The following is a 26,039-nucleotide window of genomic DNA, read 5'->3' on the forward strand; positions in this document are numbered from 1 at the left end:
GCCCTCTGGGCGGCTCATCAGCTAGTTCCTGCGGAAGGCTGGTAAGGTGGTGGTTCGCCGCCCTCCGGGCGGCTCATCAGCTAGTTCCTGCGGAAGGCTGGTAAGGTGGGCCTTCGGCCCACAAAAGTGTTGTTGCTTGGTTCAACTTTTTGTTCATCTTCATTGCTTATCGCGAAAATAAAGAGATGTTTAGCTCTACTAAATACCGGTAACTAAAATTTTATTGCAATGCTTGTGGGTAGACAACATTTTTTCGCTAAGATGCCCACGCAATCGTAGTGAGCCACTGCCTGAGCGGCGCAGTGGCGGAGCGCAGTGGTGGCGCACAGCGGCGGGGTGAAGTAGGTACATTTTGAAAAGGGACAGACCGCGTGCGGGACGACGCGCAATATATATATATATATATATATATATATATATATATATATATATATATATATATATATATATATATATATATATATATAGATATGACCTACTGTGTGGAAATATGGGGAAATGCCTGCAAAACAAACACACTCCCTATTCTCAAACTACAAAAAAAAGCAATTCAAATTATTAATAGATCAAAATATACGGAACCCACAAATCCACTATTTTATCAAATTTAATACGATGAAATTTTATGACCTGGTTGACTTTAAAATCGCCCAATTAATGTACAAAGCACACAATAACCTGTTCTGCCAAAACATTCAGAAGTTTTTTGAAATTCGAGAAAGCAACTATGAATTAAGAGGTACCAACTTATTCAAAAAACTCAAAACAAGAACAAACATCAAGCAACGAAGTGTATCTAGCAAAGTTGTTAATCTGTGGAATAATCTCGAAACGGACCTAAAAATGAGTAAATCGCTTGCTGAGTTCAAAAACAAATTCCAAAAAATAGTACAAACAACCTACATCAATCAGAGTTGAAATGATAAATTCTAAACATTAAATATAATGATAAATCAGAACTAAGTTGATAAATAGAGAAAGGTATTGCAATATCCATTATGAATACAAGAGAAAATTGACACAAGAGTGTCAGGGTGAGGATGTGTTGGATTTATTATTTTTTAGTACTCATTCATTCGCGTATTATTCGATTGATTCTCGCGTCGTCAATTTATGCTTGCAAAGAAGAATGCTTCTGCCTGTCATGATAGTTTGATTTTGCTTGCAAAGAAGAACGCTTATGCTTGCAATCATTAGTTGGCTTTGCCTGCAATGAAGAACGCTTATGCTTTCAATAAAGATATATCCTTTATTATTTACTCACATCTATAATCATTATATATTCTTCATTATATGCTCACTTTTGCTTGCTGTACTGTGTGAAAGGTTAGGGTCGCAACCACCTTTCCGAGGACGTGGTTGGGAAGAGATAATTGTTAAGACTAAACAGTGAGCAAGGGTGAACAGTGAATGGAGACATCAACACCAGCTGCAACGTGATGTTTATGTGACATTTGCACACATGTACGTAATTTGCACTCACATACACACACATAATCAAACAAGTTCAGTGTGTGTTCAACAGCCCCCACCCTTTAGGTTGGACACACCTATGTAGTAGCTTTCCCAATAAATGAGGAGGTGAAGGGGGAGATCGTTAGGGTTACGTGCCGAGAACTGAAACCGAATGCTTCTCCTTGTTCCCTCCTGGTACCAGAATCGAGTCTCCTTTCTCCTCCTTTTGGTTATTCCTGAGTGTCAAATTGGACCAACCTGACAGGATGTATATAATCCCGATACAAACCAAAAGTTGTAAAAATATCACGGTTAAGGGTAAAGTATGAGCCTTAATGGAGACTTCTTCTTACTTTTTCTTTTCGATTTGATATAAAAAATGATTTAGTAGATATAAATACATAACGGGGTAGGACTAGATAAGTTTTTTACTTCATCCTACTCCCTTGAACATAATAACTGTGTTGAATGAAGACTGATTTCTTTCTTTTTACTTTTTTATCTACCTTATTTTCTGTCAAATTATTACTGTATATGTTTTATGTTCAATAAACAATAAACAAAACAAAACAAACTTAGGTTAGTTTGACATTTAACAGCGATTTTTTTTGCCGCGATGGCCCTTTTTTTTCTCCATTTCATTGTTGATAATTCTGACAACCTGATGCAGGCGAATCTTTGCGTAGCACTCAAAGATATAACTTGGGTAAGAGAATTCCAAAGTTTTAATTACATTTTTAAATATTCACGTAGTGGTTCTCCCAGACATATTGGTACCACCCTACGCTTACACGAAGGAAATTTTTGACGTAGAGACAGAAAATAACTTAAACAACGTATTCATATAAGGCGGCTGCGCAAGTGGCAATGTCAGATGGCTGCTCGTGGCTTCACTTTCATGACGGCCCGTAAACGAAGGAGTGTTTTGTTTAGTCCGGACAAGTTACGATGGTACATCATGCTGTGGACCATCATGAAAATGTGTGTCGCCTGCCAGTCACTGCTCAGAGGTAGGTAATGTTCACGTTTTAAAAATTGTATTATGCTTGTTTTTATTTTTTGGTATGACAAAACGTATTCGAGACAACTTTGTCGTCCGCACATTTAATGACGACATCCGGTTTTGTTGTTGAGGCGCGAGATTGTCGCGTCTCAAGACGGTTCTCATCAGGTGCAAAGTTTGAGATGTTTAGAAAAAAATGGCAACACTCAAAGCTCAGAATGTTTTTGAAAAAGAAGTGCAACGCTTTAATTTATTTATAAATTCTAAAGAGCCATTTTTTACTCACACAAGACATCACAGACTTCTATTTTGTTACTTCTTAATCTCTTGAATATGGATTTTGAGATGACAATGTGTATAATTGACTCTAAATGAACAGCATTAAAAAAAACAGAAATGGGTACTTAGCCTTGTTTTAACGGTCCGCTCTCTGTCCGCGACCGGGGTACCCTTCATAAAATAATCGTCCTCTGTCTGCGTCTGCGCCCGTCCTCGTGCTTTGAAAACTCCTGCGTCCCAGTACCCCCGACAGACCCCCGAAAAAATGTGTGTGTTGTGCACGAGGAGCGATGCAAGAAGTGGTTGAATTATGAGAAAATGAGGCAATACGTTTCTTTCTCTCCATTTCATGGAGATGCCCAGAAAGCGACATCACATAACGGAGACATCGAGGAACTATGATGTAGACCAGTGGTCCTCAACTAGAAATGCTGTCGGTCCACTTTTTTTTTTTTTTTTTTATAAGACCAAGGTCCAGTCCCATGCACGGTGGTCATGGGGAGAAGGGCTATATGTCCATTTAGTATGGTCAAGCCAAGCTTATACAAATCAACACTCCTCACAACCAACCAATAATGGGGTGCATGAAAATAACAATTATTCACTTTGCCAGTACACAGCAAATAATGAGAGGTATTGTGTTGAGGCAGAGGAACTCTTTTATTTTGTTAAGTTGTGCCTGCTTAATAATAGAAATAGCCCTTTTAGGGAAATAAGACATTTTTTACTTTAACTTTGTTAAACAGTAGTTGTCTTTTTTTCCCTTAATTTATCCATCCATCCATCCATCATCTACCGCTTATCCGGGGCCGGGTCGCGGGGGCAACAGCTTTAGCAGGGAAGCCCAGACTTCCCTCTCCCTAGCTACTTCTTCCAGCTCTCCCCGGGGGATTCCGAGGCGTTCCCAAGCCAGCTGGGTGACGTAGTCTCTCCAGCGTGTCCTGGGTCTTCCTCGGGGTCTCCTCCCGGTGGGACATGACCGGAACACCTCACCGGGGAGGCGCTCAGGAGGCATCCGAATCAGATGCCCAAGCCACCTCATCTGGCTCCTCTCGATGTGGAGGAGAAGCGGCTCGACTCTGAGCCCCTCCCGGATGACCGAGCTTCTCACCTTATCTCTAAGGGAGAGCCCGGACACCCTGCGGAGAAAACTCATTTCGGCCGCTTGTATCCGGGATCTCGTTCTTTCGGTCACGACCCATAGCTCGTGGCCATAGATGAGGGTTGGGACGTAGATCGACCGGTAAATTGAGAGCTTCGCCCTTTGGCTCAGCTCCTTCTTTACCACGACAGACCGATACAACGTCCGCATCACAGCAGACGCTGCACCGATCCGCCTGTCGATCTCTCGCTCCCTCCTGCCCTCACTCGTGAACAAGACCCCAAGATACTTAAACTCCTCCACTTGGGGTAATATCTCCTCCCCGACCCGGAGGGGGCAATCCACCCTTTTCCGACTGAGGACCATGGTTTCAGATTTGGAGGTGCTGATTTTCATCCCAACCGCTTCACACTCGGCTGCGAAACGCTCCAGTGAGAGTTGTAGAGCCCCGTTTGAAGGAGCCAACAGCACCACATCATCTGCAAAAAGCAGGGATGTAATACTGAGGCCCCCAAAACAGACTCCCTCAACGCTTCGGCTGCGCCTAGAAATTCTGTCCATAAAGGTTATGAACAGAATCGGCGACAAAGGGCAGCCTTGGCGGAGTCCTACCCCCACTGGAAACGGTTCTGACTTACTGCCGGCAATGCGAACCAAACTCTGACATCGGTGGTATAGTGACCGAACAGCCCGTATCAGGGGGTTCGGTACGCCATACCCACGAAGCACCCCCCACAGAACTCCCCGAGGGACACGGTCAAACGCCTTCTCCAAGTCCACAAAACACATGTAGACTGGTTGGGCGAATTCCCACATACCCTCAAGGACCCTGCTAAGGGTGTAGAGCTGGTCCACTGTTCCACGGCCGGGACGAAAACCACATTGCTCCTCCTCAATCTGAGGCTCGACTTCCTGACGGACCCTCCTCTCCAGCACCCCTGAATAGACCTTACCAGGGAGGCTGAGGAGTGTGATCCCTCTGTAGTTGGAACACACCCTCCGGTCCCCCTTTTTAAAAAGAGGGACTACCACCCCGGTCTGCCAATCCAGAGGCACTCTCCCTGTTGACCACGCGATGTTGTAGAGGCGTGTCAACCAGGACAGCCCCACAACATCCAGAGCCTTGAGGAACTCCGGGCGGATCTCATCCACCCCTGGGGCCTTGCCACCGAGGAGCTTTTTAACCACATCGGTGACTTCAACCACAGAGATAGGAGAGCCCACCTCAGAGTCCCCAGGCTCTGCTTCCTCAAAGGAAGGCGTGTTGGTGGAGTTGAGGAGGTCTTCGAAGTACTCTGCCCACCGGTTCACAACGTCCCGAGTCGAAGTCAGCAGCGCCCCATCCCCACTGTACACAGTGTTAGTGGTGCACTGCTTCCCCCTCCTGAGACGTCGGATGGTGGACCAGAATTTCCTCGAAGCCGTCCGGAAGTCGGCTTCCATGGCCTCACCGAACTCTTCCCACGCTCGGGTTTTTGCCTCGGCGACCACCGAAGCCGCGGTCCGCTTGGCCAGTCGATACCCGTCAGCTGCCTCTGGGGTCCCACAGGCCATAAAGGCTCGATAGGACTCCTTCTTCAGCTTGACGGCATCCCTTACTGCTGGTGTCCACCAGCGAGTACGAGGATTGCCGCCACGACAGGCACCAACCACCTTACGGCCACAACTCAGATTGGCCGCCTCAACAATAGAGGCACGGAACATGGTCCACTCGGACTCAATGTCCCCCGTCTCCCCCGGAACATGGGAAAAGCTCTGTCGGAGGTGGGAGTTGAAACTCCTTCTGACAGGGGATTCCGCCAGACGCTCCCAACAAACCCTCACTATACGTTTGGGTCTGCCAGGACGGACCGGCATCTTCCCCCACCATCGGAGCCTACTCACCACCAGGTGGTGATCAGTTGACAGCTCCGCCCCTCTCTTCACCCGAGTGTCCAGAACATGCGGCCGCAAATCCGATGATACAACTACAAAGTCGATCATCGAACTGCGGCCTAGGGTGTCCTGGTGCCAAGTGCACATATGGACACCCTTATGTTTGAACAAGGTGTTCGTTATGGACAATCCGTGGCGAGCACAGAAGTCCAATAACAAAACACCACTCGGGTTTTGATCGGGGGGGCCGTTCCTCCCAATCACGCCCCTCCAGGTATCACTGTCATTGCCCACGTGAGCATTGAAGTCCCCCAGCAGAACAATGGAGTCCCCAGCAGGAGTACTCTCCAGCACACCCTCCAAGGACTCCAAAAAGGGTGGGTATGCTGAGCTGCTGTTTGGTGCATATGCACAAACAACAGTCAGGACCCGTCCACCCACCCGAAGGCGGAGGGAGGCAACCCTCTCGTCTACCGGTGTGAACCCCAATGTACAGGCACTGAGCCGGGGGGCAATGAGTATGCCCACACCTGCTCTGCGCCTCTCACCGTGAGCAACTCCAGAGTGGAATAGAGTCCAACCCCTCTCGAGAGTACTGGTACCAGAACCCAGGCTGTGTGTGGAGGCAAGTCCGACTATATCCAGTCGGAAATTCTCTGCCTCACACACCAGCTCGGGCTCCTTCCCTGCCAGAGAGGTGACATTCCATGTCCCAAGAGCTAGCTTCTGCAGCCGAGGATCGGACCGCCAGGGTCCCCGCCTTTGGCTGCCGCCCAGCTCACATTGCACCCGACCCCTTTGGCCCCTCTCATGGGTGGTGAGCCCATGGGAAGGGGGACCCACGTTGCCTCTTCGGGCTGTGCCCGGCCGGGCCCCATGGGTGTAAGCCCGGCCACCAGGCGCCTGCCAACGAGCCCCACCTCCAGGCCTGGCTCCAGAGGGGGGCCCCGGTGACCCGCGTCCGGGCAAGGGAAACTGAGATCCATTTATTTTTGTCGTCATTGGGGTCTTTTGAGCTGTGCTTTGTCTGGCCCCTCACCTAGAACCTGTTTGCCATGGGTGACCCTGCCAGGGGCATAAAGCCCCAGACAACTTAGCTTCTAGGATCATTGGGACACACAAACCCCTCCACCACGGTAAGGTGACGACTCACGGAGGGGTCCCTTAATTTAACAAAAGCAAAACAAAATACTCATTTTACCAAAATAAATACTAAAAATGAAAACAAAAATATTATTTTCATTTGTACAATTCCCCTTTTCACATCCCCTCTGAAATCATTGAAAAATATATCAGAAGAGGAGTTAAGAACCATTTTAAATACGGACACAAGGGAGCACAGGAATGTACAGTGCTGTTCTTCCACTAAAGGTGAATGCAATGTCTGAGGCATGCAAATAGTATTTGCGGACGCCATTGGGATGTTCATTTAACATGTTGCGGTGTTCTGCTGTTAAACAGCTGCAAAGATCCCCGGGTAGACGGGAGCAAAACTGCACACAATCGAAACGTCCCACGATTTGTCTTGTCTAATTAGGGCCGTTCACACGGCACACATTTGGTCCGGCGCTGCACCGATATAGAGGAGGTCGGCGGTCCGGTCGTGGATCGCGGTCCGCCAGTTGAGGAAGAGGGATGTAGACAAACAATGCTAACTATGATGTCATGTAATTGCCGCACATAATAAATTGTCAGTTACAATATTCAACCATCCATCCATTTTCCCGATCCGCTGTTGCGGGGCGTGCTTCAGCCTACACCAGCTGTCTTCGGGTGGTTGGCGGGCTACACCCTGAACTATGGTTGCCAGCCAATCGCAGGGCACACATCTAAAACCAATCGCGCTCACACTCGCGCTGAGAGACAATTTAGAGTGTTGATCATCCTGCCATGCATGTTTTTGGAATGTGGGAGGAAACCGGAGCACCCGGAGAAAACACACGCAGGCCCGGGGAGAACATGCAAACTCCACACAGCGAGGTCTGAGCTGGAATTGAACATTGGCACTGTGAGGTCAACGTGCTAACCAGTGGACCATCGGGCCGCCCGAATGAATAATGTGTCCATTGTAATCGCTTAGAGCAGGGGTGTCCAAACATTTTGCCAAGGGGCCAAGATTTTATGTGGTAAAATGTCGGGGGGCCGACCTTGGGTGACATTCTTTACATTGAACAACAATATTGTTCAACAAATTTTAGTAAGCCAGTCTGTTTCACATTTCCATTTTTATTTTAATTTCAACAATCTTAAGAATTTCTTTTGGTTCATTTGAAACGGGTATATCACACGCAACTGCTTATTCACTTGACTTTTTCTTAAACAGAAGTCTCCTGAGTGCAAATTGATTGATTTGAAATGTAAAATGTATTACCATGACTTTTCAATAGTCACAAAACCTTTGACTCGAACAACAGGGAAATGAACAAGCAGTACATATATCCACAACTGCAAGGATCATTTGAAATATGACATATCAGTCAATATAAGCACGGAGTGATGTCTTGTTAACTCGTGAGTGATGCCCTCTAGTGTCTAAATGCTATTACTCATTTAGTGAATGCTATTAATCATTCAGCCACTAGAGGGAAGCAGTACTCTATGAAACATCACTCACCAGTCTACGAGACCTCAGTCAATGCAACACGTGTTCCATTGCGCCCAACCTGCGGGCCCGACGGCACTGATTTTATGACAGGGGCCGAGGGCCGGATGAAATTCGACCGCAGGCCAGATTTGGCCAACGGGCCGGACTTTGGACATGCCTGGCTTAGAGTGTCCAGTTGTACAGATAACCGGCATATAAATCTGTTGCATTTTGAATAGAATTCTTTCCCCCGTGGAAAATTAACTTTCAAGCAGTGGAATTAGGATTTGCTATCAGCAGAATCAATCTTTTTCTCCCTGGAATTACAGCACTTTTTCAGTACAGTCAGTCAGTTACAGTATTGTAAATGACTATCAATTTTTACTCTCACAATTCCCCAGACATTTGAAAGCAGATGACTCAGAGGTTCTACTGTTCTCGGACCATGATTGAAAAGCCATGAACCAGATCGTCTTTCAACATGATAGCGTGCTATCAGATGTCCACATGTTCCTACCCAATGCCCGCCACCTAATGACACGCCTTAACAATGTGGGACAGCCAGGTATGTTGAAGGCAAATATATTTACTTTTTGAATGCAATGCAATGAAATTACAAGGAGTCAAATACAATTCTTGACAGTTGATCTTGTTGCTTTTTATGTGTACTTTCCGTAAGCATCGGCCTGATATTTGACACTGTGACATGGTTATTAATATATTTGAGTGACTGAGTGTATTTTTGTTTCTAGCTCCAACACCTCCTGCATCGTCCTAAATTATCACAAAATTGAGCGAGTCGATCAAGACCATTAAACATATGAGAACAGCAAAATGTCTTTTGACCATCATGATCACACTAAACTAGGATAATCTAAAATTGAGTATTGTTGAGTGGCTTGATGTCAACCCAGTCCAGTAGCGTTTCCCGACTTGTACTGAGCCAAGGCAGCCATTTCACGTAAAAAAATTCGCATGAAATTACTATATATATAAAATAAAATTCCTCGTCTCACCCCTCGGGTGGTGTCTGTCCTCCATTCAGCTCGGGTCCTCTACCAGAGGCCAGGAAGCTTGAGGGTTCTGCGCAGTATCCTTGCTGTTCCCAGCACTGCACTTTTCTGGACTGAGATGTCCAATGTTGTTCCTGGGATCTGTTGCAACCACTCATCTAGTTTGGTGGTCACTGCCCTGAGTGCTCCGACCACCACTGGCACGACTGTCACCTTTACCTTCCAGGGTCTCTCCAGCTCCTCTGAGCCCTTGGTATTTCTCGAGTTTCTCGTGTTCCTTCTTACTGATGTATCCATCACTTGGGACCGCTACATCCACTACAACGGCTTTCCTCTGCCTTTATCTATGATCACGATATCTGGTTGGTTCGCCATTACCATCTTGTCAGTCTGGATCTGGAAGTCCCACAGGATCTTTGCTCTGTCATTGTCCACCACCTTCGGAGGTGTTTCCCATTTTGACCTTGGGGTTTCCAGTCCATACTCCGCACAGATGTTTCGGTAGACTATGCCAGCGACTTGGTTATGGCGTTCCATGTAGGCTTTCCGTGCCAGCATCTTACATCCTGCAGTTATGTGTTGGATCGTCTTAGGTGCCTCTTTGCACAACCTACACCTTGGGTCTCGTCTGGTGTGGGTATATCTGGGCCTCAATGGCTCTGGTGCTCAGGGCTTGCTCTTGAGCAGGCAGGATGACTGCCTTTTTTTAATATATACACACTAAGATAAGATATACTTCATTTGTCCGACACTGGGGGAATTTACAGTCTACAGCAGCAAAATTGGGGGATAGAAAGAGGAAAAAAAACAAAAGTGTTTGCATGCACAAAAATAAATGTTTCAGAAGAGGGTTGTACACAGTTCAATATAAGTTCGATATAGATATGTATATGCATTTTTACAACTGGTATAAGGTGGCTGTGCTATTTACAATTGTTACTGGTTTTTCACGCATTTTATTTTTTATTCAGCAGCCTGACAGCAATCGGTAGGAACTAGCGGCGGCATCTCTCCTCGCAGCGCGAGTGTAACAGTCTCTGGCTAAAGGAGCTACCCAGTGCTGTCAGGGCGGGCTGGATGGGGTGGGAGGGACTGTCCATCATAGCTTTTAGCTTAGTTAGCATCTTCCTGTTGCCCACCTCCTCCAGAGTGTCCAGAGAACAGCCCAGGACAGAACTGGCACTCCTGACCAGTCGCTCCAGTCTCTTTCTGTCCCGGGCCGAGATGCTGCTTGACCAGCAGACACTGCCTTAATGGATGGCCAAAGCCTCCATTTTTGAATTGAATTGAATAAAATACAACTTTATTGTCAAATGTGCTGTATGTATGTGTAACATACAGCACAGATGAAATTTCTTCCCTCTCAAAATAAAACAAGAGGAGCCGCTGCGGGTGTCCGCGCCGCCATCAAAAGAAAGTTTTTTTTTTAAATGACAAAATAATGCAAGACAACACATGAGACTAAGAAAACCTTTATTAGTCTCGCAATGGAGAAATTCCAGATTCACAGCAGCAAAGTTATGAAAGGAAGAAGTAGAACAACAAAAAAAATAGGAGCTGCTGGAAAGGCAGCCACTCTCGCGGCGCCATTTTGAAGTCAAAATAACAAGAATTACACAAGACAACACATAGGACAGAGACAGTCGTGCAATCTTCACCACTTTTCTGCATACACTTTGTTGTCTGAAGCAGTTATAGATGAAAGAGGAGAGGATCAAAGTGTCCTTTCACCAGTGGATCAGCGCTTACAAATGTGATGTATTATTATTATTATTATTATCATGCTGAAAATGTGCACACGTCTGCTACAAGCAAAGTTTTGAAAGCAAACACGAAACTGTAGCGTCCATTGACGAAAAGAGATTAGACACAGACAATCGTGCAATCTTAACTTCTTTCCTGCATACACTTTGTTGTCTGAAGCAGTTATCGATGAAAGCAACCAAATAGCTAAATACTCGTATTTTCATGACTATAAGGCGCCATTAAAAGTCTTACATTTTCCCAAACTTTTTGGATGGAAGATCTACTTTTCGATCAACATATGGTCAGGTCCACAAAGGACCAGCGTGTGAAGGCGGCTACAGTAAAAGCCTGACAAAAGCATCTCCACGAAAGCAACTCTGAATTTTAAAATGTCGATGGGCTGCATATTTCAGATTTCAAAGGATTTTTGTCAAAATGATTTTTTTGGCGAGCTTCAGCAAAATTCCTCAAAATGGAGATATCCTGCATTAAATCTCAATATGGTAGTTAACTTTTTTTTTTGTGCGATGACAATGATTTTGTTTGTTTGTTTCTTATCATTTTCTTTAATTAAAACTAAAAGTCTTTGTGGGTCAGATTTATTAAATCCATGGTAATGGTAAAAAAATAAATTTATATTTCTGAACCTCCATCATTCCTATACTGCATGTATACAGTATTGTCTTTTTTAATATTTATTCTTTTATTTGTTCATCCAGTTTTCATCTCCAAATTCAAGTTTTTGTCCAATGCGGAAAAGCAGGAGAGGAACGATGAGGCCACAAGGGAAAACGGTGACAGCAAAACACATCTTCTACGTGCGAAAGATGACGAGGAGGGGAGTGACAGAAACGAAGAACCAGCTTTGGATGAGGACGGAGATCTCGACGTCGTACATCGGTAGTGTCCCTGTTACCTGTTCTTCCAAAATATATGGTTTGGTCTTTGCCCTTCATTTACATAGCGTTGTTCATATTTGACAATACTTTTGTTAGTTTGTGCCATTCATTCGGCCAGGTAAAATGTGATATTGGATATTTACAGTCCTGTTTTGCTTTTCTTAAGACCGAGGAATAATCCCACAGAGGAGCGCAGCAGGGAAGTCGTCTGCCCCGTCATTCTCAAACAATCACAGAATGCCACACTACAAGACGAAGAAAATACAGACGATGGAGCGGATGATTGCTTTGATGATCACATTCGGATCGGTAAGTAGCAACCCCTTTTGGTGCTGTTGTATCTGGTGTCGTTATATTTGGTTTTCTTTCGTCATTATTTGTCAGTGTTTAGAATGTTGATGCAATTAACATTTGAAAAGAAAATGTGAAAGTGATGATATTGTATTTTAATAATATTGGCTCACTCCAGGTATGCTTATTTTAAGGGCTCTTGGTCCACTTAAGCCTCCTTGATATACTGCATAACATATGACGACGACTACTCCTACTAATAATTCAATGTTTAGAAGTAAGGCATCATCTGCACAGTTTAGCTAAACTTAAATTGCCACATTTGATTAATTGTTTGATTCATGTACTTCTTGATAGAAATAGGGTTACCATGTTTTATTAAGTTCTTGCTAGAAACACCTACTATTTTAACAGAACATCACGGTTTGCTTGAACTGTATAATCATGCACAAATACAGTATGAAGCCCATACTGAGACAGATTGTGTACAGTTTTCATTAAAATTGTGATAAAATAGGCAGGCTAAACATTTAATTGGGGGACATTAAAAGAGATTTTTCTTTTTTTTGAATGTATGATTGCAGAACATACTATGTCAACACCCTTGGAAGATGTTGGCAAACAGGTTAGTAAAATTTGACTCATTCATTTTGTAGATTTGTGGCAACTCCAGGCCACAATCTGTTTTTTATGAGTGGTTTGTGATTTAAAAGGCAAAAGCAAACGTTTATATGACATTATATAAGCCTTCTGGTTTTATACTCTCCCTCTCCTCCATTTACTGTTAATCTCCAATAGAGGGCAGTATGCAAAATGGGAACTCAACTCAACTCAAATGTATTTGGAGAGCACTTTCAAACAGCCATCGCTGCACACAAAGTGCTGTACATGGAGCAACTAACATACACAACAGTAAAGCAAAACAATACATCAGTATCAATGACAGTAGAGAGCACGAAACAGTATTACTAAGATCATAACTTCGGTCATGCTGAGTTAAACGCCAAAGAATACAAGTGAGTTTTCAGGTGGGTTTTACAGATGGGCAGTGAGGAGGCTTGCGAATGTCAAGTGGGAGGTCATTCCATAGAGAGGGACCAGCAACGGAAAAGGCTCGATCCCGTCTGAGCCTCAGTTTAGTTACTTCTAATTATTACTTCTAATAATGTTTGTTCCGCAGACCTGAGGCGCTGGGCAGTTGTGTAGGGGTGGATGAGCTCAGAGAGCTAAGGTGGCGCGAGGACATTTTGAGATTTGAAAACAAATAATCAGATCTTGAAAATAACTCTAAAATGTATAGGGAGCCAGTGAAGGGATGCCAAAGTAGGAGTTATGTGCTCCCTCTTATGAGTACCAGTCAAGACGCGAGCAGAGGAATTCTGGACCAGCTGGAAGCGCTTAATGTAGGACTGGCTGATTCCAAAGTAAAGGACATTGCAGTCATTGATCCGGGATGTGACGAAGGCATGAATTACTGTTTCAAAGTGTTCTTGAGAGAGGAGAGGCTTTACGTTGGCCAGCTGTCTAAGATGAAAGAAGCTGGATTTAACAACGGCACCAATTTGACGGTCAAGTTTAAAATCACTGTCCAGTTTAAGACCCAAGTTTGAGACTGTTGACTTAAGATAAGGAGACAGAGGGCGCAAGTTTTGATTTCTTCCGGGCAGGATAAAAGTGGCCTTAATGAGAAATGACTTTTTTTTGTTCAGTGGGACATAGTTCTGACAGTCATCTGTATAGCAGTGGAAGGAAATACAATGTTTCCTTAAGATAGAACCCAATGGGAGCAGATACAGTGAGAATAGCAGAGGCCGCAGAATTGAGCCCTTTGGAAACACCACATGACAGAGGAGCAGTACGTGACTCAGAGCAGCCAATGCTGACACAAAAGGTTCTATCAGTTAAATAGGACTGAAACCACTCAAGAGCGCTTGGGGGTTGGGGGAAGATGCTCATTTTTCAATTCAAATAAGAATGCACTAAATATCTAAAATGTCTGAAAAATCATTGAGTTAAGATGGCAGACTTTCAGATTGCATACCAGAAATATATGTGTTGATAATGAGAGACTCTTCTATTCTTTTAGCACTCAAAGCCTCCTCCTCTTCACTTTTCTTTCATTCCCACAAAATAAGCCTTTTCATGAAAATCACTTGGAATGAAAAAAAATACATTTGTAGGTTGATGCAGTGTTTTTTAATGCTGTTGGATTAGAGGTAAAACATGTTTGGAATTGCACGTGGCTCAACTGCAACACATTGAAGGAAGGTTTGGCTTGTGGCTTCCCTTCCCTTCCCTTGGTAAGAATTTTCACAAGTTAATCACACCTGGCCTGCTCTGTCCATTCAAGTGACGAAGTATGCGTCATGTTCTGCGAGGTGGTAGTTGGAGGACCCCAAAAAGCAGGGAGTCAGGGAGGAGCAGGTCACCTGCTGGAGTTGGGCTGACCAAAATGTATTTCACAAAAATGCAAACAGGAATTTATTGGAGAAACTCAAAAATTCACTCAAATAAAGTCCAGCAAAATCACAAGAAATCAAAGTAGCAAAAAAACTAAGACAAAAACCAAAACATGACACGTGCACACAGCAACAATGACCCGACACTGAGTGGTCGGGCATCAAGTCTTTTAAAGTGGCAACTAATGAAACAATGACCAACAGGTGTGCAGTTACAGGCGGAGTCCTGCAGTGCCACCTGTTGGTCACAAACAGATGCATGACAGTATGCGTTCCATCCGTGTTTCAAGAAGTACCCATTTTTGTCACCACAGCATCTTTATGTAGCAGCCTGTGTGTTCCTTGAATGTCATCGCTGACTGTGCGGCAGCCCTAAAAAAGAAACTTTGTATTTGTAGAAACACGATGCTCTATCTCATTCACTTAAATTTATCCGGTGACATATGTGCCACTCGTGAACATTTTTACCACAAGCATCAGTATTTCATCCCCAGTTGCATTTGATATTGTAAATATAATTACCATATTTTCACGACCATTCGGCGCACCGTATTGTTGGGCGCAGTCTCAATAACGAGTGCTATTTCTGTATTTGACACATACACAAAACGCACTGTATTATTGGGCGCAGCCAGGCATGGTAAAACAGAGGCCATCTTAAACATACGGCATGTTAGGGGCGTGCCTTTAGCGTCCTCTTACACACTCACCCATCACTCATTGGCTACTGGTACCTGCTAGGGGCGTGCCTTTAGTGTCCTCTTACACGCCCACCCTTCACTCATTGGCGACTGGTACCTGCTAGGGACGTGCCTTTAGCGTCCTCGTACATGCCCACCCTTCAGTCATTGGCGGACTTCCGCATGCCTTTCGCCTTTTCTCTGTATAAACAGCGTGTCGGCCAGAAGTGCTCTCACTCAGGCTTTGGAACTCGGCGCATACACTCGACGCTCCATATTATAAGACGTCCTGTCCATTATGGAGAAAATGTAAGACTTTTAATGGCGCCTTATAGTCGTGAAAATACGGTAAGTATTATTGTAAAACAAATATTTGTGGACTGTATTCAATGTATTTTTATGATTTGGCTGCGGCCAGCTGTCTCTTGCTTGATTAAAACCAGAAAATGGGAGTGTGCAGTCAACTTCTTTGCCAATCAGACGACATTGACATCATGATCATGATCATGATCATGATCTAGCACTGGAGCCCTACAGGGATGTGTCCTCTCTCCACTGCTCTTCTCTCTCTATACAAACAATTGCACCTCAACAAATCCAGCTATCAAACTCATAAAGTTCGCAGATGACACCACGGTCATCGGTCTCATCAAAGACGGCGACGAGTCTGCGTACCGACAACAAGTGGAGCAGCTGGAGCTCTGGTGCAGCCGAGACAACCTCGGGCTGAACACGCTCAAGACTGTAGAGATGATCGTGGACTTCAAGAAACATCCTTCTCCACAGTTGCCCCTCACACTATCCAACTGCCCTGTGTCAACCGTCAAGACCTTCAAGTTCCTGGGAATCACAGTATCCAAGGATGTGAAGTGGGAAGTCAACACCATCTCCATCCTGAAAAGGGTCCAGCAGAGTATGTACTTCCTGAGGCTGCTGAGGAAGCATGGCCTGCCACAGGAGGTGCTACGTTAGTTCTACACGGCAGTCATCGAATCAATCCTGTGTTCTTCCATCACAGTTTGGTTTGGGGCCGCCACAAAAAAGGACAAAATCCAACTTCAACGGACAGTTAGGACGGCGGAAAAAATAATTGGCACACTGCAAGAATCAAGACAAGTGCATGGAAAATCCTACTGGATCCCCCGCACTCTGCCCACCACCTTTTCCAGCTAATCTCCTCAGGCAGGCGCTACTGATCCATGCGTACAAAATCCAGCAGACACGTAAAGAGCTTCTTCCCTCTCACCATTAACTCCCTAAACAGTCACTGACATAGTCACTCTTCTTATACAACAAATACTGCTACTGGTCACTCTAAAATGGTTCAATGATTGTCTGCACCAACTGTACAAACTGTCATAGTATTGTATTCTACCACTGATCACTTTAGCTCTGCTTGATACTTTGCACATTCTCACAGTTGCCACTGGGTGGTGCCACCGCACTACGGTTCACTTGCATGTCCTTCCATACCTATTTGTCATGTCCTTGTTTACGATGATACTAATGCAGCGTTTTACCTGAGACAAATTCCTTGTGTGTTTTACATACTTGGCCAAAAAGATGACTCTGATTCAGATTTAACCAGTGTATTTATAAAGAGACCTAAAATCTCTTTAGATCTACTTTTCGATCAACCAACCTCCCGGGATCGCCCCTTACCGCACACGCACTCACACACACACGCAAATACACGCGCGCACGCCTTGATGAGAAACCAAACACAGAAGCAAGCGATGCACTTTTGCAGCCTGTTGACTATCGTAGCACTGATTGGATGATTACGATGATTAGGGTGCAGTGTACATTAACACAAAAAAATATATTACTAACATGTGCAAAGACACAAAAATGTTTTTTTGTTTTTTTCTCCTCTACACCTTTTGGATCTAATTGGGACGAGTCCAAGATCTACCGGTCGATCAGGATCAAAGTAATGGGCACCCCTGCTGTAGTGTATGCGCCGAGTTCCAAAGCCTGACTGAGTACTTCTGGCCGACACGCTGTTTATACAGAGAAAAAGCGGACATGAGACAGGCAGGCATGCGGAGGTCCGCCAATGAGTGAAGGGTGGGCGTGTAAGAGGACGCTCAAGGCACGTCCCTAACAGGTACCGGTCACGAATGAGTGAAGGGTGGGCATGTAAGATGACGCTAAAGGCACGCCCTTAGCAGGTACCAGTTGCCAATGCCGTATGTTTAAAATGGCATATGTTTTACCATGCCTGGCTGCGCCCAATAATGCAGTGCGTTTTGTGTATGTGTCAAATACAGAAATAGCACCCCGTTACTGAGACTGCGCCCAACAATACGGTGTACCGAATGGTCGTGAAAATACGGTATATTCGGACAAATCAATAATAAATGCTGCTCTTAAAAAAGAGGGCAATTAAGATAATAAACTTTGCAGATTATCTTGCATCCACGAATAATTCATCCATCCGTCTATTTTCTGCTGCGCTTATCCTCACAAGGGGCGCAGGGTGTGCTGGAGCCTATCCCAGCGTTCCCAGTGTTCTACATACTTGGCCAAAAGAGATGATTCTGATTCTGATGATCCTCCTCGGCCTGTGATTTAAAACCAGGTTGGAAGACGTTCTGAGGAAAGGTTCCATTGTAACTACCTAACCTCAAAGAAGTATAGAGTAAATATTCTCTAGTACAGACTCGTGTTTGCACTGTCCAACTTGTCCTTATAACAGAAATTCCTCATTTGGGAAATGTGCATGGTACATGTCCTTTATGAACCTGCAAGTATGTTGACAAAATGCATGTGTAACAACACAATCAACAAAATACAAAAATATACTGTCCAAAAACTGTTTATATAACAAGAACTGAAATACAGGTGTATCCCCAAAAAAATCACAACAGTAAAATACATACAGTATTTTAATGTTTATTTTTTTCTGTCTTGGGGAAAAAAAATTGTATTTTGGATTGTTTTGTTGGATGCATTCTTATGCTTCTTTATGACAATGTTTGCCTGCGTGTCATACAGTTTTCTTGCTAGTTGCAAATAACAGTCCCGTTGATCACTGATGTCTGGTAATTCTTGTGCATACTGAAGGATTTTTGTTGCCATTTGCATTGCTTCCTTGCTGGATGGTGGCTTGTCATCAGGATTTGAATCAATGCCTTGTTTTTTAAAGTTTCGTAAATTTGCACCTTTCTGACTCCAAGTGTCTGCTGGATCTTTTTAACTTTGTGTCCAGCCTCGCTCAAACGGATGCATTTCACTCGCTCCGCTCCAGTCGTTAACAGTTCTTCATGCTATGATCTACACGACGTAAGTGAATAAAGTTAAAATCATTCACAATTACAGTAAAACGCACAGCAATTAAAAACTAACTTACATGTCGTCGTTTAGAATCTGATTATCGAAAAACGCGAAGTGAAAACTTGTTTCAGCATCAGTCTTTTCCGTTGCATCGGGTAGGCGTTGCGTGTATTTAAGCTCCCGCGGCATTACACCTCCATCCGGGTTACGGGTAGTGGAATTTCCACTTACGCAACTTCCGGTAACACGCAATATCGTAGTCAAAATGTTAATGCATAGGTTTTTATTCCGGGTGAAGGATATTCCTTTCCATAGAATTCCGGGGATGGGAATATTTACTGTAATGGACAAATTCATGATGGCTTAATGGGCGGACCGGTTGGAATGAAAAATGCGTCAAAGCACCTTTTTTTTTTTTTCTCCTCCCGCCAGGTTTGGAGAGGAGCGTTAGTCTTGGCTGACTTCATCCTCTCAAATCCACTCATGTTCAAAGGGGCAACAGTTGTGGAACTAGGAGCTGGTTCCGGTTTAACCAGCATCATCATGGCTACTTTAGCCAAACGAGTGTACTGCACAGGTATTGGGCCTTGAAGCTATGCTTATGCTAATTCATTGTTTTATTAACAACTCAATCGGGAATACAGAGTGACCCAAAAAAAAAAATGGGCCCCAACTCTTATTCGGCCCCGTTTCTTAGTGTTTTGTCCAAATGAAATGAAACTTTGGCCATAACTAGTTTATTAATTTCAAAACATCACATCAAAACACTAGGGTCTTGGCCCTTCTTTTGTCCGTTCTACGGCATATGTTCTAGATGGCCTCTATTTAGCTCCGTGCATTTCTTGAGGCGCAACACGAAGTTGTCCATGACGTTCTTACAGACTGAATTGGTAATGGCTCTCATCTCCTTACTGATGGCTTTCTTGAGTTCCGTGATGGTTCTGGGTTTGTCAGAGATTTTCTCGGACAACGTTAAAGAAATGACTCGGCACACAGGAAAATTGTCTTCAATATCGGCGGGAGCGGCTCTCTGAGAGCGAACGACGGTTTAGTTGCCCCGATGATACACACTCGGCTCCCTCTCCGCCTGAACTTTTTTTGCAAAATACAAGAAAGACACTGCCCCAGAGTATTGCATACCTCGCCCCCCGGTCTGGCCCCTCGGTAGTGATCTGATCTTCCCGAATACACAAGTCACAGACTTTGCTAATGACAAATGTCCACCGGGGCGTGGCAGCTGTCCCCAAACTCTTTTGGTATTCAACAACTCTTTGTTCCCAATTTGTTTATTCCCACTCTGTGATTGAATCTAGTCTTCGCCCCCCTTGCTTTGACGTGATTACTCAAAAAAGGCCCTCCGCCCAAACGGCCAACACCTCTGCGCTGAGTATGTCCAGACATGCCCAAATTAACCAAAACTTTAAACATGATACAATTTTCTTCATAGATTTCTCTATCAGTTTCCCTGCGTAGACTCTGTCCTTAAGATAGCCCCAAAGAAAAAAAATCTTGGGGGGCTTAGGTCCAGGGTTTGGGATGCCCACTCAAAATCAGGCTTGAGACTGATCACTCGGCCTCCGAAGTTCACTTTCAGCCAATCTCGGAACAGGTTTGAGGTGTGAGATATTGCTGGAACCAGAACTTGCTCATGAGCGACGGGTAGATGGTCTGGAGCTCATTCTTGAAGGTTTTGAGGACCTCCACATACCGCTCCTTGGTGACTGTCACTGCTGCGCCAGATTCTTCGATGAAGATTGGTCCAATGATGCCTCTGGCCGAGATTTCTGGTTCCAGCAAGACAGAGCAAGTTCTCACACCTCAAACTTGTCCCGAGATTGGCTGAAAGAGAACTTCGGAGGCCGAGTGATCAGTCTCAAGACTGATTTTGAGTGGGCACCCCATAGCCCGGACCTAAGCCCCCCAGATTTTTTTCTTTGGGGCTATTTTCACTGGAGCAACCCCCTCAATCCGTCACATTTTACTGAATTTTGACTGATTTGCAGGTCCCACAGAATTTTCTGTTCTGTGCCTATATATACATGTAACCTGTCAAAAGAAAGGAGAGACTCGTCTTTCGGCAGAAAAAAAGTTTGTTTCTATCTTTCTCCGTTCGTTGGCAATCAGCATTAGTAAACTGCTAAGTTTTATGGGGAAGGCCGATTTCCATATCCAAATCCAGAGAAAATGAGCTTTTTGTAAAAGCATGCATTTCAAGCATCATTTCAAGTTTTCCACTATTTTTTGCTTTTGTGACAGCTCAAATACCTAAATAATGTGTTCCTACAAAAGAACATTACAAATAATGTTTTTGTAGCAAAATAATTTATTTGCACACAACAAAACTATTGAACTATGAACTAAAGTGCAAATTGAACAATGAACGAAAGTGCAGCTGTGGAGAGGATAGTTTTTGGCTTCCATCCAGTTTGTTACCACATCGATTCATCCCACCACATCCAGATGCACGACCTATAAATTATAGAAACAAAGAGTTGCAAATATATCTTGCTGCAGAGTGAGGTACAATAATTTTATTTACCTTTATTTCCACCACCAAAACAAGGAGTCGTCATCTTTTGGCTTCTGGTTGGTCTGTAATCTATAGAAGTATGTACAATTACCACACTTTTATTTTTAATGTTTTTTTATTGTGTCTTTCCACTTACATTTCAACATCTCTCACACACATACATGCTCGCACACTGCTATTTACACCATTCATTCCACGTTGCTCAGCATCCAATTAGAAATGAAATGGAATATGAATTTAACACTAGTGGTTTTAGCAGAGCTGAGCGGACCAAATGTGTCCTGTTTTTTTTTTTGTTTTTTTTTTAAAACCGATGGCGACATGCAAGTCAGCACATTTACGACGCATGTTTTCATCCTCATCTACGAGATGCATCAACCGTACATAAATCATGAGTGTTACTGGCAACTTTATAATATAGTGGGGAATGTAGCAATGCATAAAAGTGACTGATGAGGCATAAGAAGTGATGAAGTTTTGAATGGGAACTTGCGAGCTAGTCAGCAGTTACCTCCTCGTTCCAGCGGCTCTGGCAAGAACTCTCAGCTGCTTTCCGTTATGTCCGAAGGCACGTATTCGTCCGACAGATCGGGATCCAAATCGCTCTCCAATTCATCGTTTTCGCCGTCGTCATTATGAGATGATTCCAGCCAATCGCTGACGTGTGCCCGGCGTCGGCCATGCGAAGCAATGCAGCCTCTTTGCCGTCGTCGCTGGAAGTCGCTGGAGAGACGATTTGTGGGCGATGTGCCCCACGGGAGGCACAATATGTTCTGCCAAGCAATGGTCCCTGACGTGGAGCATGTTCATCTTCATCAGATGAACTCGAAACTCGGCGTGAGCTATGCAGGCCACGTGCAGCACGCCATCTTTGCACAGGCTGACGTTCGTTTGACGGGTGCTGCTTTCGATTACGTGACCTCAAGCGTCATCTTCGCTTCCACACAAACACCATCTCCTTTGTTGTTTTGTTTCGAGGACACTTTTATACCGAAAAAAACCTATCCTTTTTAGTTGGTTGTTTGCTTATCACCATCGTTGCTAGTTGCTAATGTTCCAATCCACTATCCACATACGCCCCTCCTCCACTATACGCCCTTTCTACTACTTCTGCGGTTAATGGGAGGAGAGATTGACTAATAATGAGATCCTCACCCGGGCTGGCCTCACGAGTATCGAGGCCATGATCACCTTGGCCCAACTGCGGTGGGCCGGCCACGTGCAGCGGATGAGCGACAACCGTCTCCCGAAGCAGCTCCTCTACGCGGAGTTGCTGCAGGGCACCCGTCCCCGCGGAGCCCCGAAAAGATGTTTCAAAGACCAGCTAAAGGGTCATCTTCAGCGGTGCTGGATTCCCCGGCACAGTGGGCTGACCTGGCCGCGGATCAGGTGGCCTGGCGTGGGGCTGTGCGGGGCGGGGTCCAGGTCTTCGAGACTCGACGCGTCGCGGAGGAGGAGGACCAGCGAGCGCGGAGGAAGGAGAGGGCCCTGCAACCGCCCGGCCCCACAACCCACTTCTGTCAATCCTGCGGGCGGGGTTTTCGGGGAAGACTGGGCCTCCACAGTCATCGGAGACGCAAGCACCAGGAGCCGTCGCCCTGTCCTGGGGGCCGCATTCCTCGATAACGAGGGCCTTCACCGATCCGACTACTTCTGCGGTTAATACTGGTGGATTTTTGCACCACTGACACCTGATGGCCATTTTTTTGCTATTTAACATTGCCACCAAGCCTAATCCTTTGGTGAAAAAAAAAAACTTGATTGACACATTAATACGTCATGGGGAGGGAGCGGCTATGCGCTAATTGACGTATTTATACGTCAAAGGATGTAAATGAGTTAAGGACAGAGTCTACGCAGGGAAACCCAGAACCATCACGGAACTCAAGAAAGCCATGAGGGAGGAGATGAGAGCAATTACCAATTCAGTCTGTAAGAACGTCATGGAAAATTTCGTGCTGCGCCTCAAGAAATGCACGGAGCTAAATGGAGGCCATCTAGAACATATGCTGTAGAACGGAGAAAAAAAGGCCAAAGACCCTAGTGTTTTGATGTGATGTTTTGAATATAATAAACGAGTTATGGCCAAAGTTTCATTTCATTCGGACAAAACACTAAGAAACTGGGTCTAATTAGAGTTGGGGCCCGTTTTTTTTGGGGGGGGGGGTCACCCTGTATAAAGGGAATGTTAACATCATATACAAGGCGCATCGCATTATCGGGGCACTGTCAGCTTTTGAGAAAACGGAATGCTTTGAGGTGCGCCTTATAGTGCGTAAAATACGTCTTTTATGTCTTTTTCTTGTTTAGTATAGGTATAACCATCAAATGTTGTGTTTCAGATGTCGGAGAGGACCTTCTAGGCATGTGCCAGAGGAATATAACTTTAAATGAACACATGATTGAGCGTGCCGGTGAGGAATTTGCAAAATCTCAAATTACCTATGGTGGGCTAAACTCTGAAATGAAATACTGTGGTCACTGTGGGTGTAGGTCTATGTCTGTTTCCATGCAGTAAATCTTGTGGACTTTGTCAGCTTTGTCAGCATCTATAAACGACAGATGAACTTTGGAAGGCTATGGAAACTCATGTAATGAATTAAACCTTTAGACAAAATCAGAAACAGTTTTCAATTGAACGTAGTTGCTTGCAATATAACGCTGTGTTTCCCTTTTGTATGCACATGGTGAGAACAAATGTTGCAACATCAAAACACATTTCTGATTAATTTTAAGACTAATGAGAACCATTTACAATCTGTACTTGACATTGTACCTATCATACGCAATATGTGTCTTGATATATTATTATATACGTCTTTCTCTTCCTTGGTGAAGTCTGGGTTTACCCTTGTTGCTACATTTGTGCAGGAAATGTGAGTCAGTTTTTAGCACTGACAGATCCAGGCAAGTCCTAAAATAAATTGCTTTGAACAAGACTCTGAAAGCTTAATTATCCCTGATGCCAAAATCAGCGCAAATTGGTTACAATTGCTCAAATTAGCTTTCTATGATCATGGGCACCACTATTTACTACCGGTATTTTGGAGGTGAAAATGAAGCATACTTTGTATCCGTAGCTCCCTTACACTTTTGGTGTTTGTGAAACCTGTCTTGTATTTTTCAATGTTATGCTGGAGGCAGCTTGATAGACAAGTGAGACTTTTTTTTCATTACCAATATATGCAGAACAATCGCAACACAAATCATGACATCCATAGATTTTCTATTATGTTTGTCCTTTCTTCATACATCCCATCTTTAAAAAAAAAAGAAAGATGTATTGTTTAATTCGTCTGTTTCTTTATCTCTAACCATCAGGTGGTGATGTGAAAGTAAGACTGTTGGATTGGCTCCGTTCTGACCTTTGTACAGGTAATTAATTATATTAAATAAAGTCATCGAACAGAAATAAAGTGATCAGTGATTTGATACTGACAATACTATGATGGTTGTGCAGTTGGTGCAGCTAATTGTAGCACCCTTTTTTAAGTGACCAGTCGCGGTAATTGTAGTACAACTTTAGGGGGGCAATTATGCTGAGAACAGCTCCTAGGGTGTTTGCTTTTGTCGGCTTTTTACAATCCTTTGAAAATGTCCAAGGCAAACATCAGCATAGAGTGATTGCCGGACTGGTGAACACTTTTTCTGGGTGATTCACATTTACGTAAAACTATTGGGACGTCTCAGGGCCCGAGGGGCGAATAACGAGGATGCTGCATGGACACAGAATTCCGCAATTGTACCATAGAAACCATTGCTTTGAAAGGAAAATAGCTCTGAAAATCCTCTCCACCGTAGTAATCCCAATGCACTGGAAGGTTTTAAAATGGCACAAGATAAAAGGTAACCCTGATTCGTGTCACAATTTGCGAACTTGACACCGAGTCTGTTCTTTTTGTGAGCTGTCTATACTAATGATTGTGTTGTGGATGAGTTACATGTTTTAATTGCAGCCTTTTTCCATATTGTTCATGACAAATGCCCCCTCAGGGAAGTTTATCCTTGATCCTTACCGGTAATAAAAAAGTGGTCTTAGAAAACTATGTTGCAGCGTGCCCTTTTGTAGACTGCAGTTATATGTTTCTTATTCAAATACAATTTGTCCATTTTTCTCACCTGTAGATCCTGATGTGGAGTTTAGCTGGACAGAGGAGGAGATTGCTGATATACACGACAATGCCAGCGCCATTCTTGCTGCTGATGGTTGGTCAATAACAATTTTAACGAACTGACTGCTAGTTGGATTTTTTGTTATCATTCCCAAATTTGCAGTTCCTGTTTTGTTCTGTCTTTAAGATAAGATAAGATAAGATATCTTTTATCTGTTCCACACTGGGGAAATTTACAGCCTCCAGCAGCAAGAATGTGGATAGAAAGAAGAAAAAACAAACGAACACCGTTCAATTAAGTGCAATATAAATACAAAATGGATAAATCGCAGTGCTATTTACAATTGTTTTTCACATCACACACATCACATCATTTAATTATTATTATTATTGTTGTTATTTACCAGCTAATAGTTCAAAGCACACATTGCAATCGATTACCAAGGGATTAAGTTGTATGGAAAAATTACCATATTTTCCTCACGATAAGGCACACATAAATGCATTAATTTTTCACTGATGCGCCTTATATATGGATCAATATTCAGATTTCTTGGATGGAGTATTTTATATGTTCTGTAAAGTGCTTTGTCACAGCCGCAGCAGTTGAAAACTCTATATCAGGGGTGCCCAAACTTTTTGGATCGAAGATCTACTTTTTGATCAACTAACCTCACGGGATCTACCCTTACCGGCGCGCGCGCACACACACACACACACACACAAATTTAA

General features: G+C 44.1%; 1 protein-coding gene and 1 long non-coding RNA gene across 3 annotated transcripts in view; both read left to right on the plus strand.

Annotated features, from left to right (window-relative positions):
* Positions 1–970: 970 nt before the first annotated feature.
* LOC127590289 (uncharacterized) overlaps positions 971–26,039 on the plus strand; it is a 50,732-nt gene continuing 25,663 nt past the window's right edge. Inside the window, exon 1 of the long non-coding RNA XR_007959574.1 lies at positions 971–1,602. This is a non-coding gene — a long non-coding RNA (uncharacterized LOC127590289). The remainder of the gene's footprint in view (positions 1,603–26,039) is intronic.
* mettl22 (methyltransferase 22, Kin17 lysine) overlaps positions 2,323–26,039 on the plus strand; it is a 49,380-nt gene continuing 25,663 nt past the window's right edge. For both annotated transcript variants that reach the window (XM_052049745.1, XM_052049744.1), the window contains exons 1-9: positions 2,323–2,465; positions 8,700–8,863; positions 11,777–11,957; positions 12,123–12,265; positions 12,832–12,872; positions 19,098–19,242; positions 23,538–23,609; positions 24,517–24,570; positions 25,321–25,401. In XM_052049745.1, coding sequence (XP_051905705.1) covers positions 8,758–8,863; positions 11,777–11,957; positions 12,123–12,265; positions 12,832–12,872; positions 19,098–19,242; positions 23,538–23,609; positions 24,517–24,570; positions 25,321–25,401 — 823 coding nt within the window. In that variant the 5' untranslated portion in view covers positions 2,323–2,465; positions 8,700–8,757. The remainder of the gene's footprint in view (positions 2,466–8,699; positions 8,864–11,776; positions 11,958–12,122; positions 12,266–12,831; positions 12,873–19,097; positions 19,243–23,537; positions 23,610–24,516; positions 24,571–25,320; positions 25,402–26,039) is intronic.

This window comes from Hippocampus zosterae, chromosome 17 (genome assembly GCF_025434085.1).
Source record: "Hippocampus zosterae strain Florida chromosome 17, ASM2543408v3, whole genome shotgun sequence".
In the NCBI taxonomy this organism is placed as follows: Eukaryota; Metazoa; Chordata; class Actinopteri; order Syngnathiformes; family Syngnathidae; genus Hippocampus; species Hippocampus zosterae.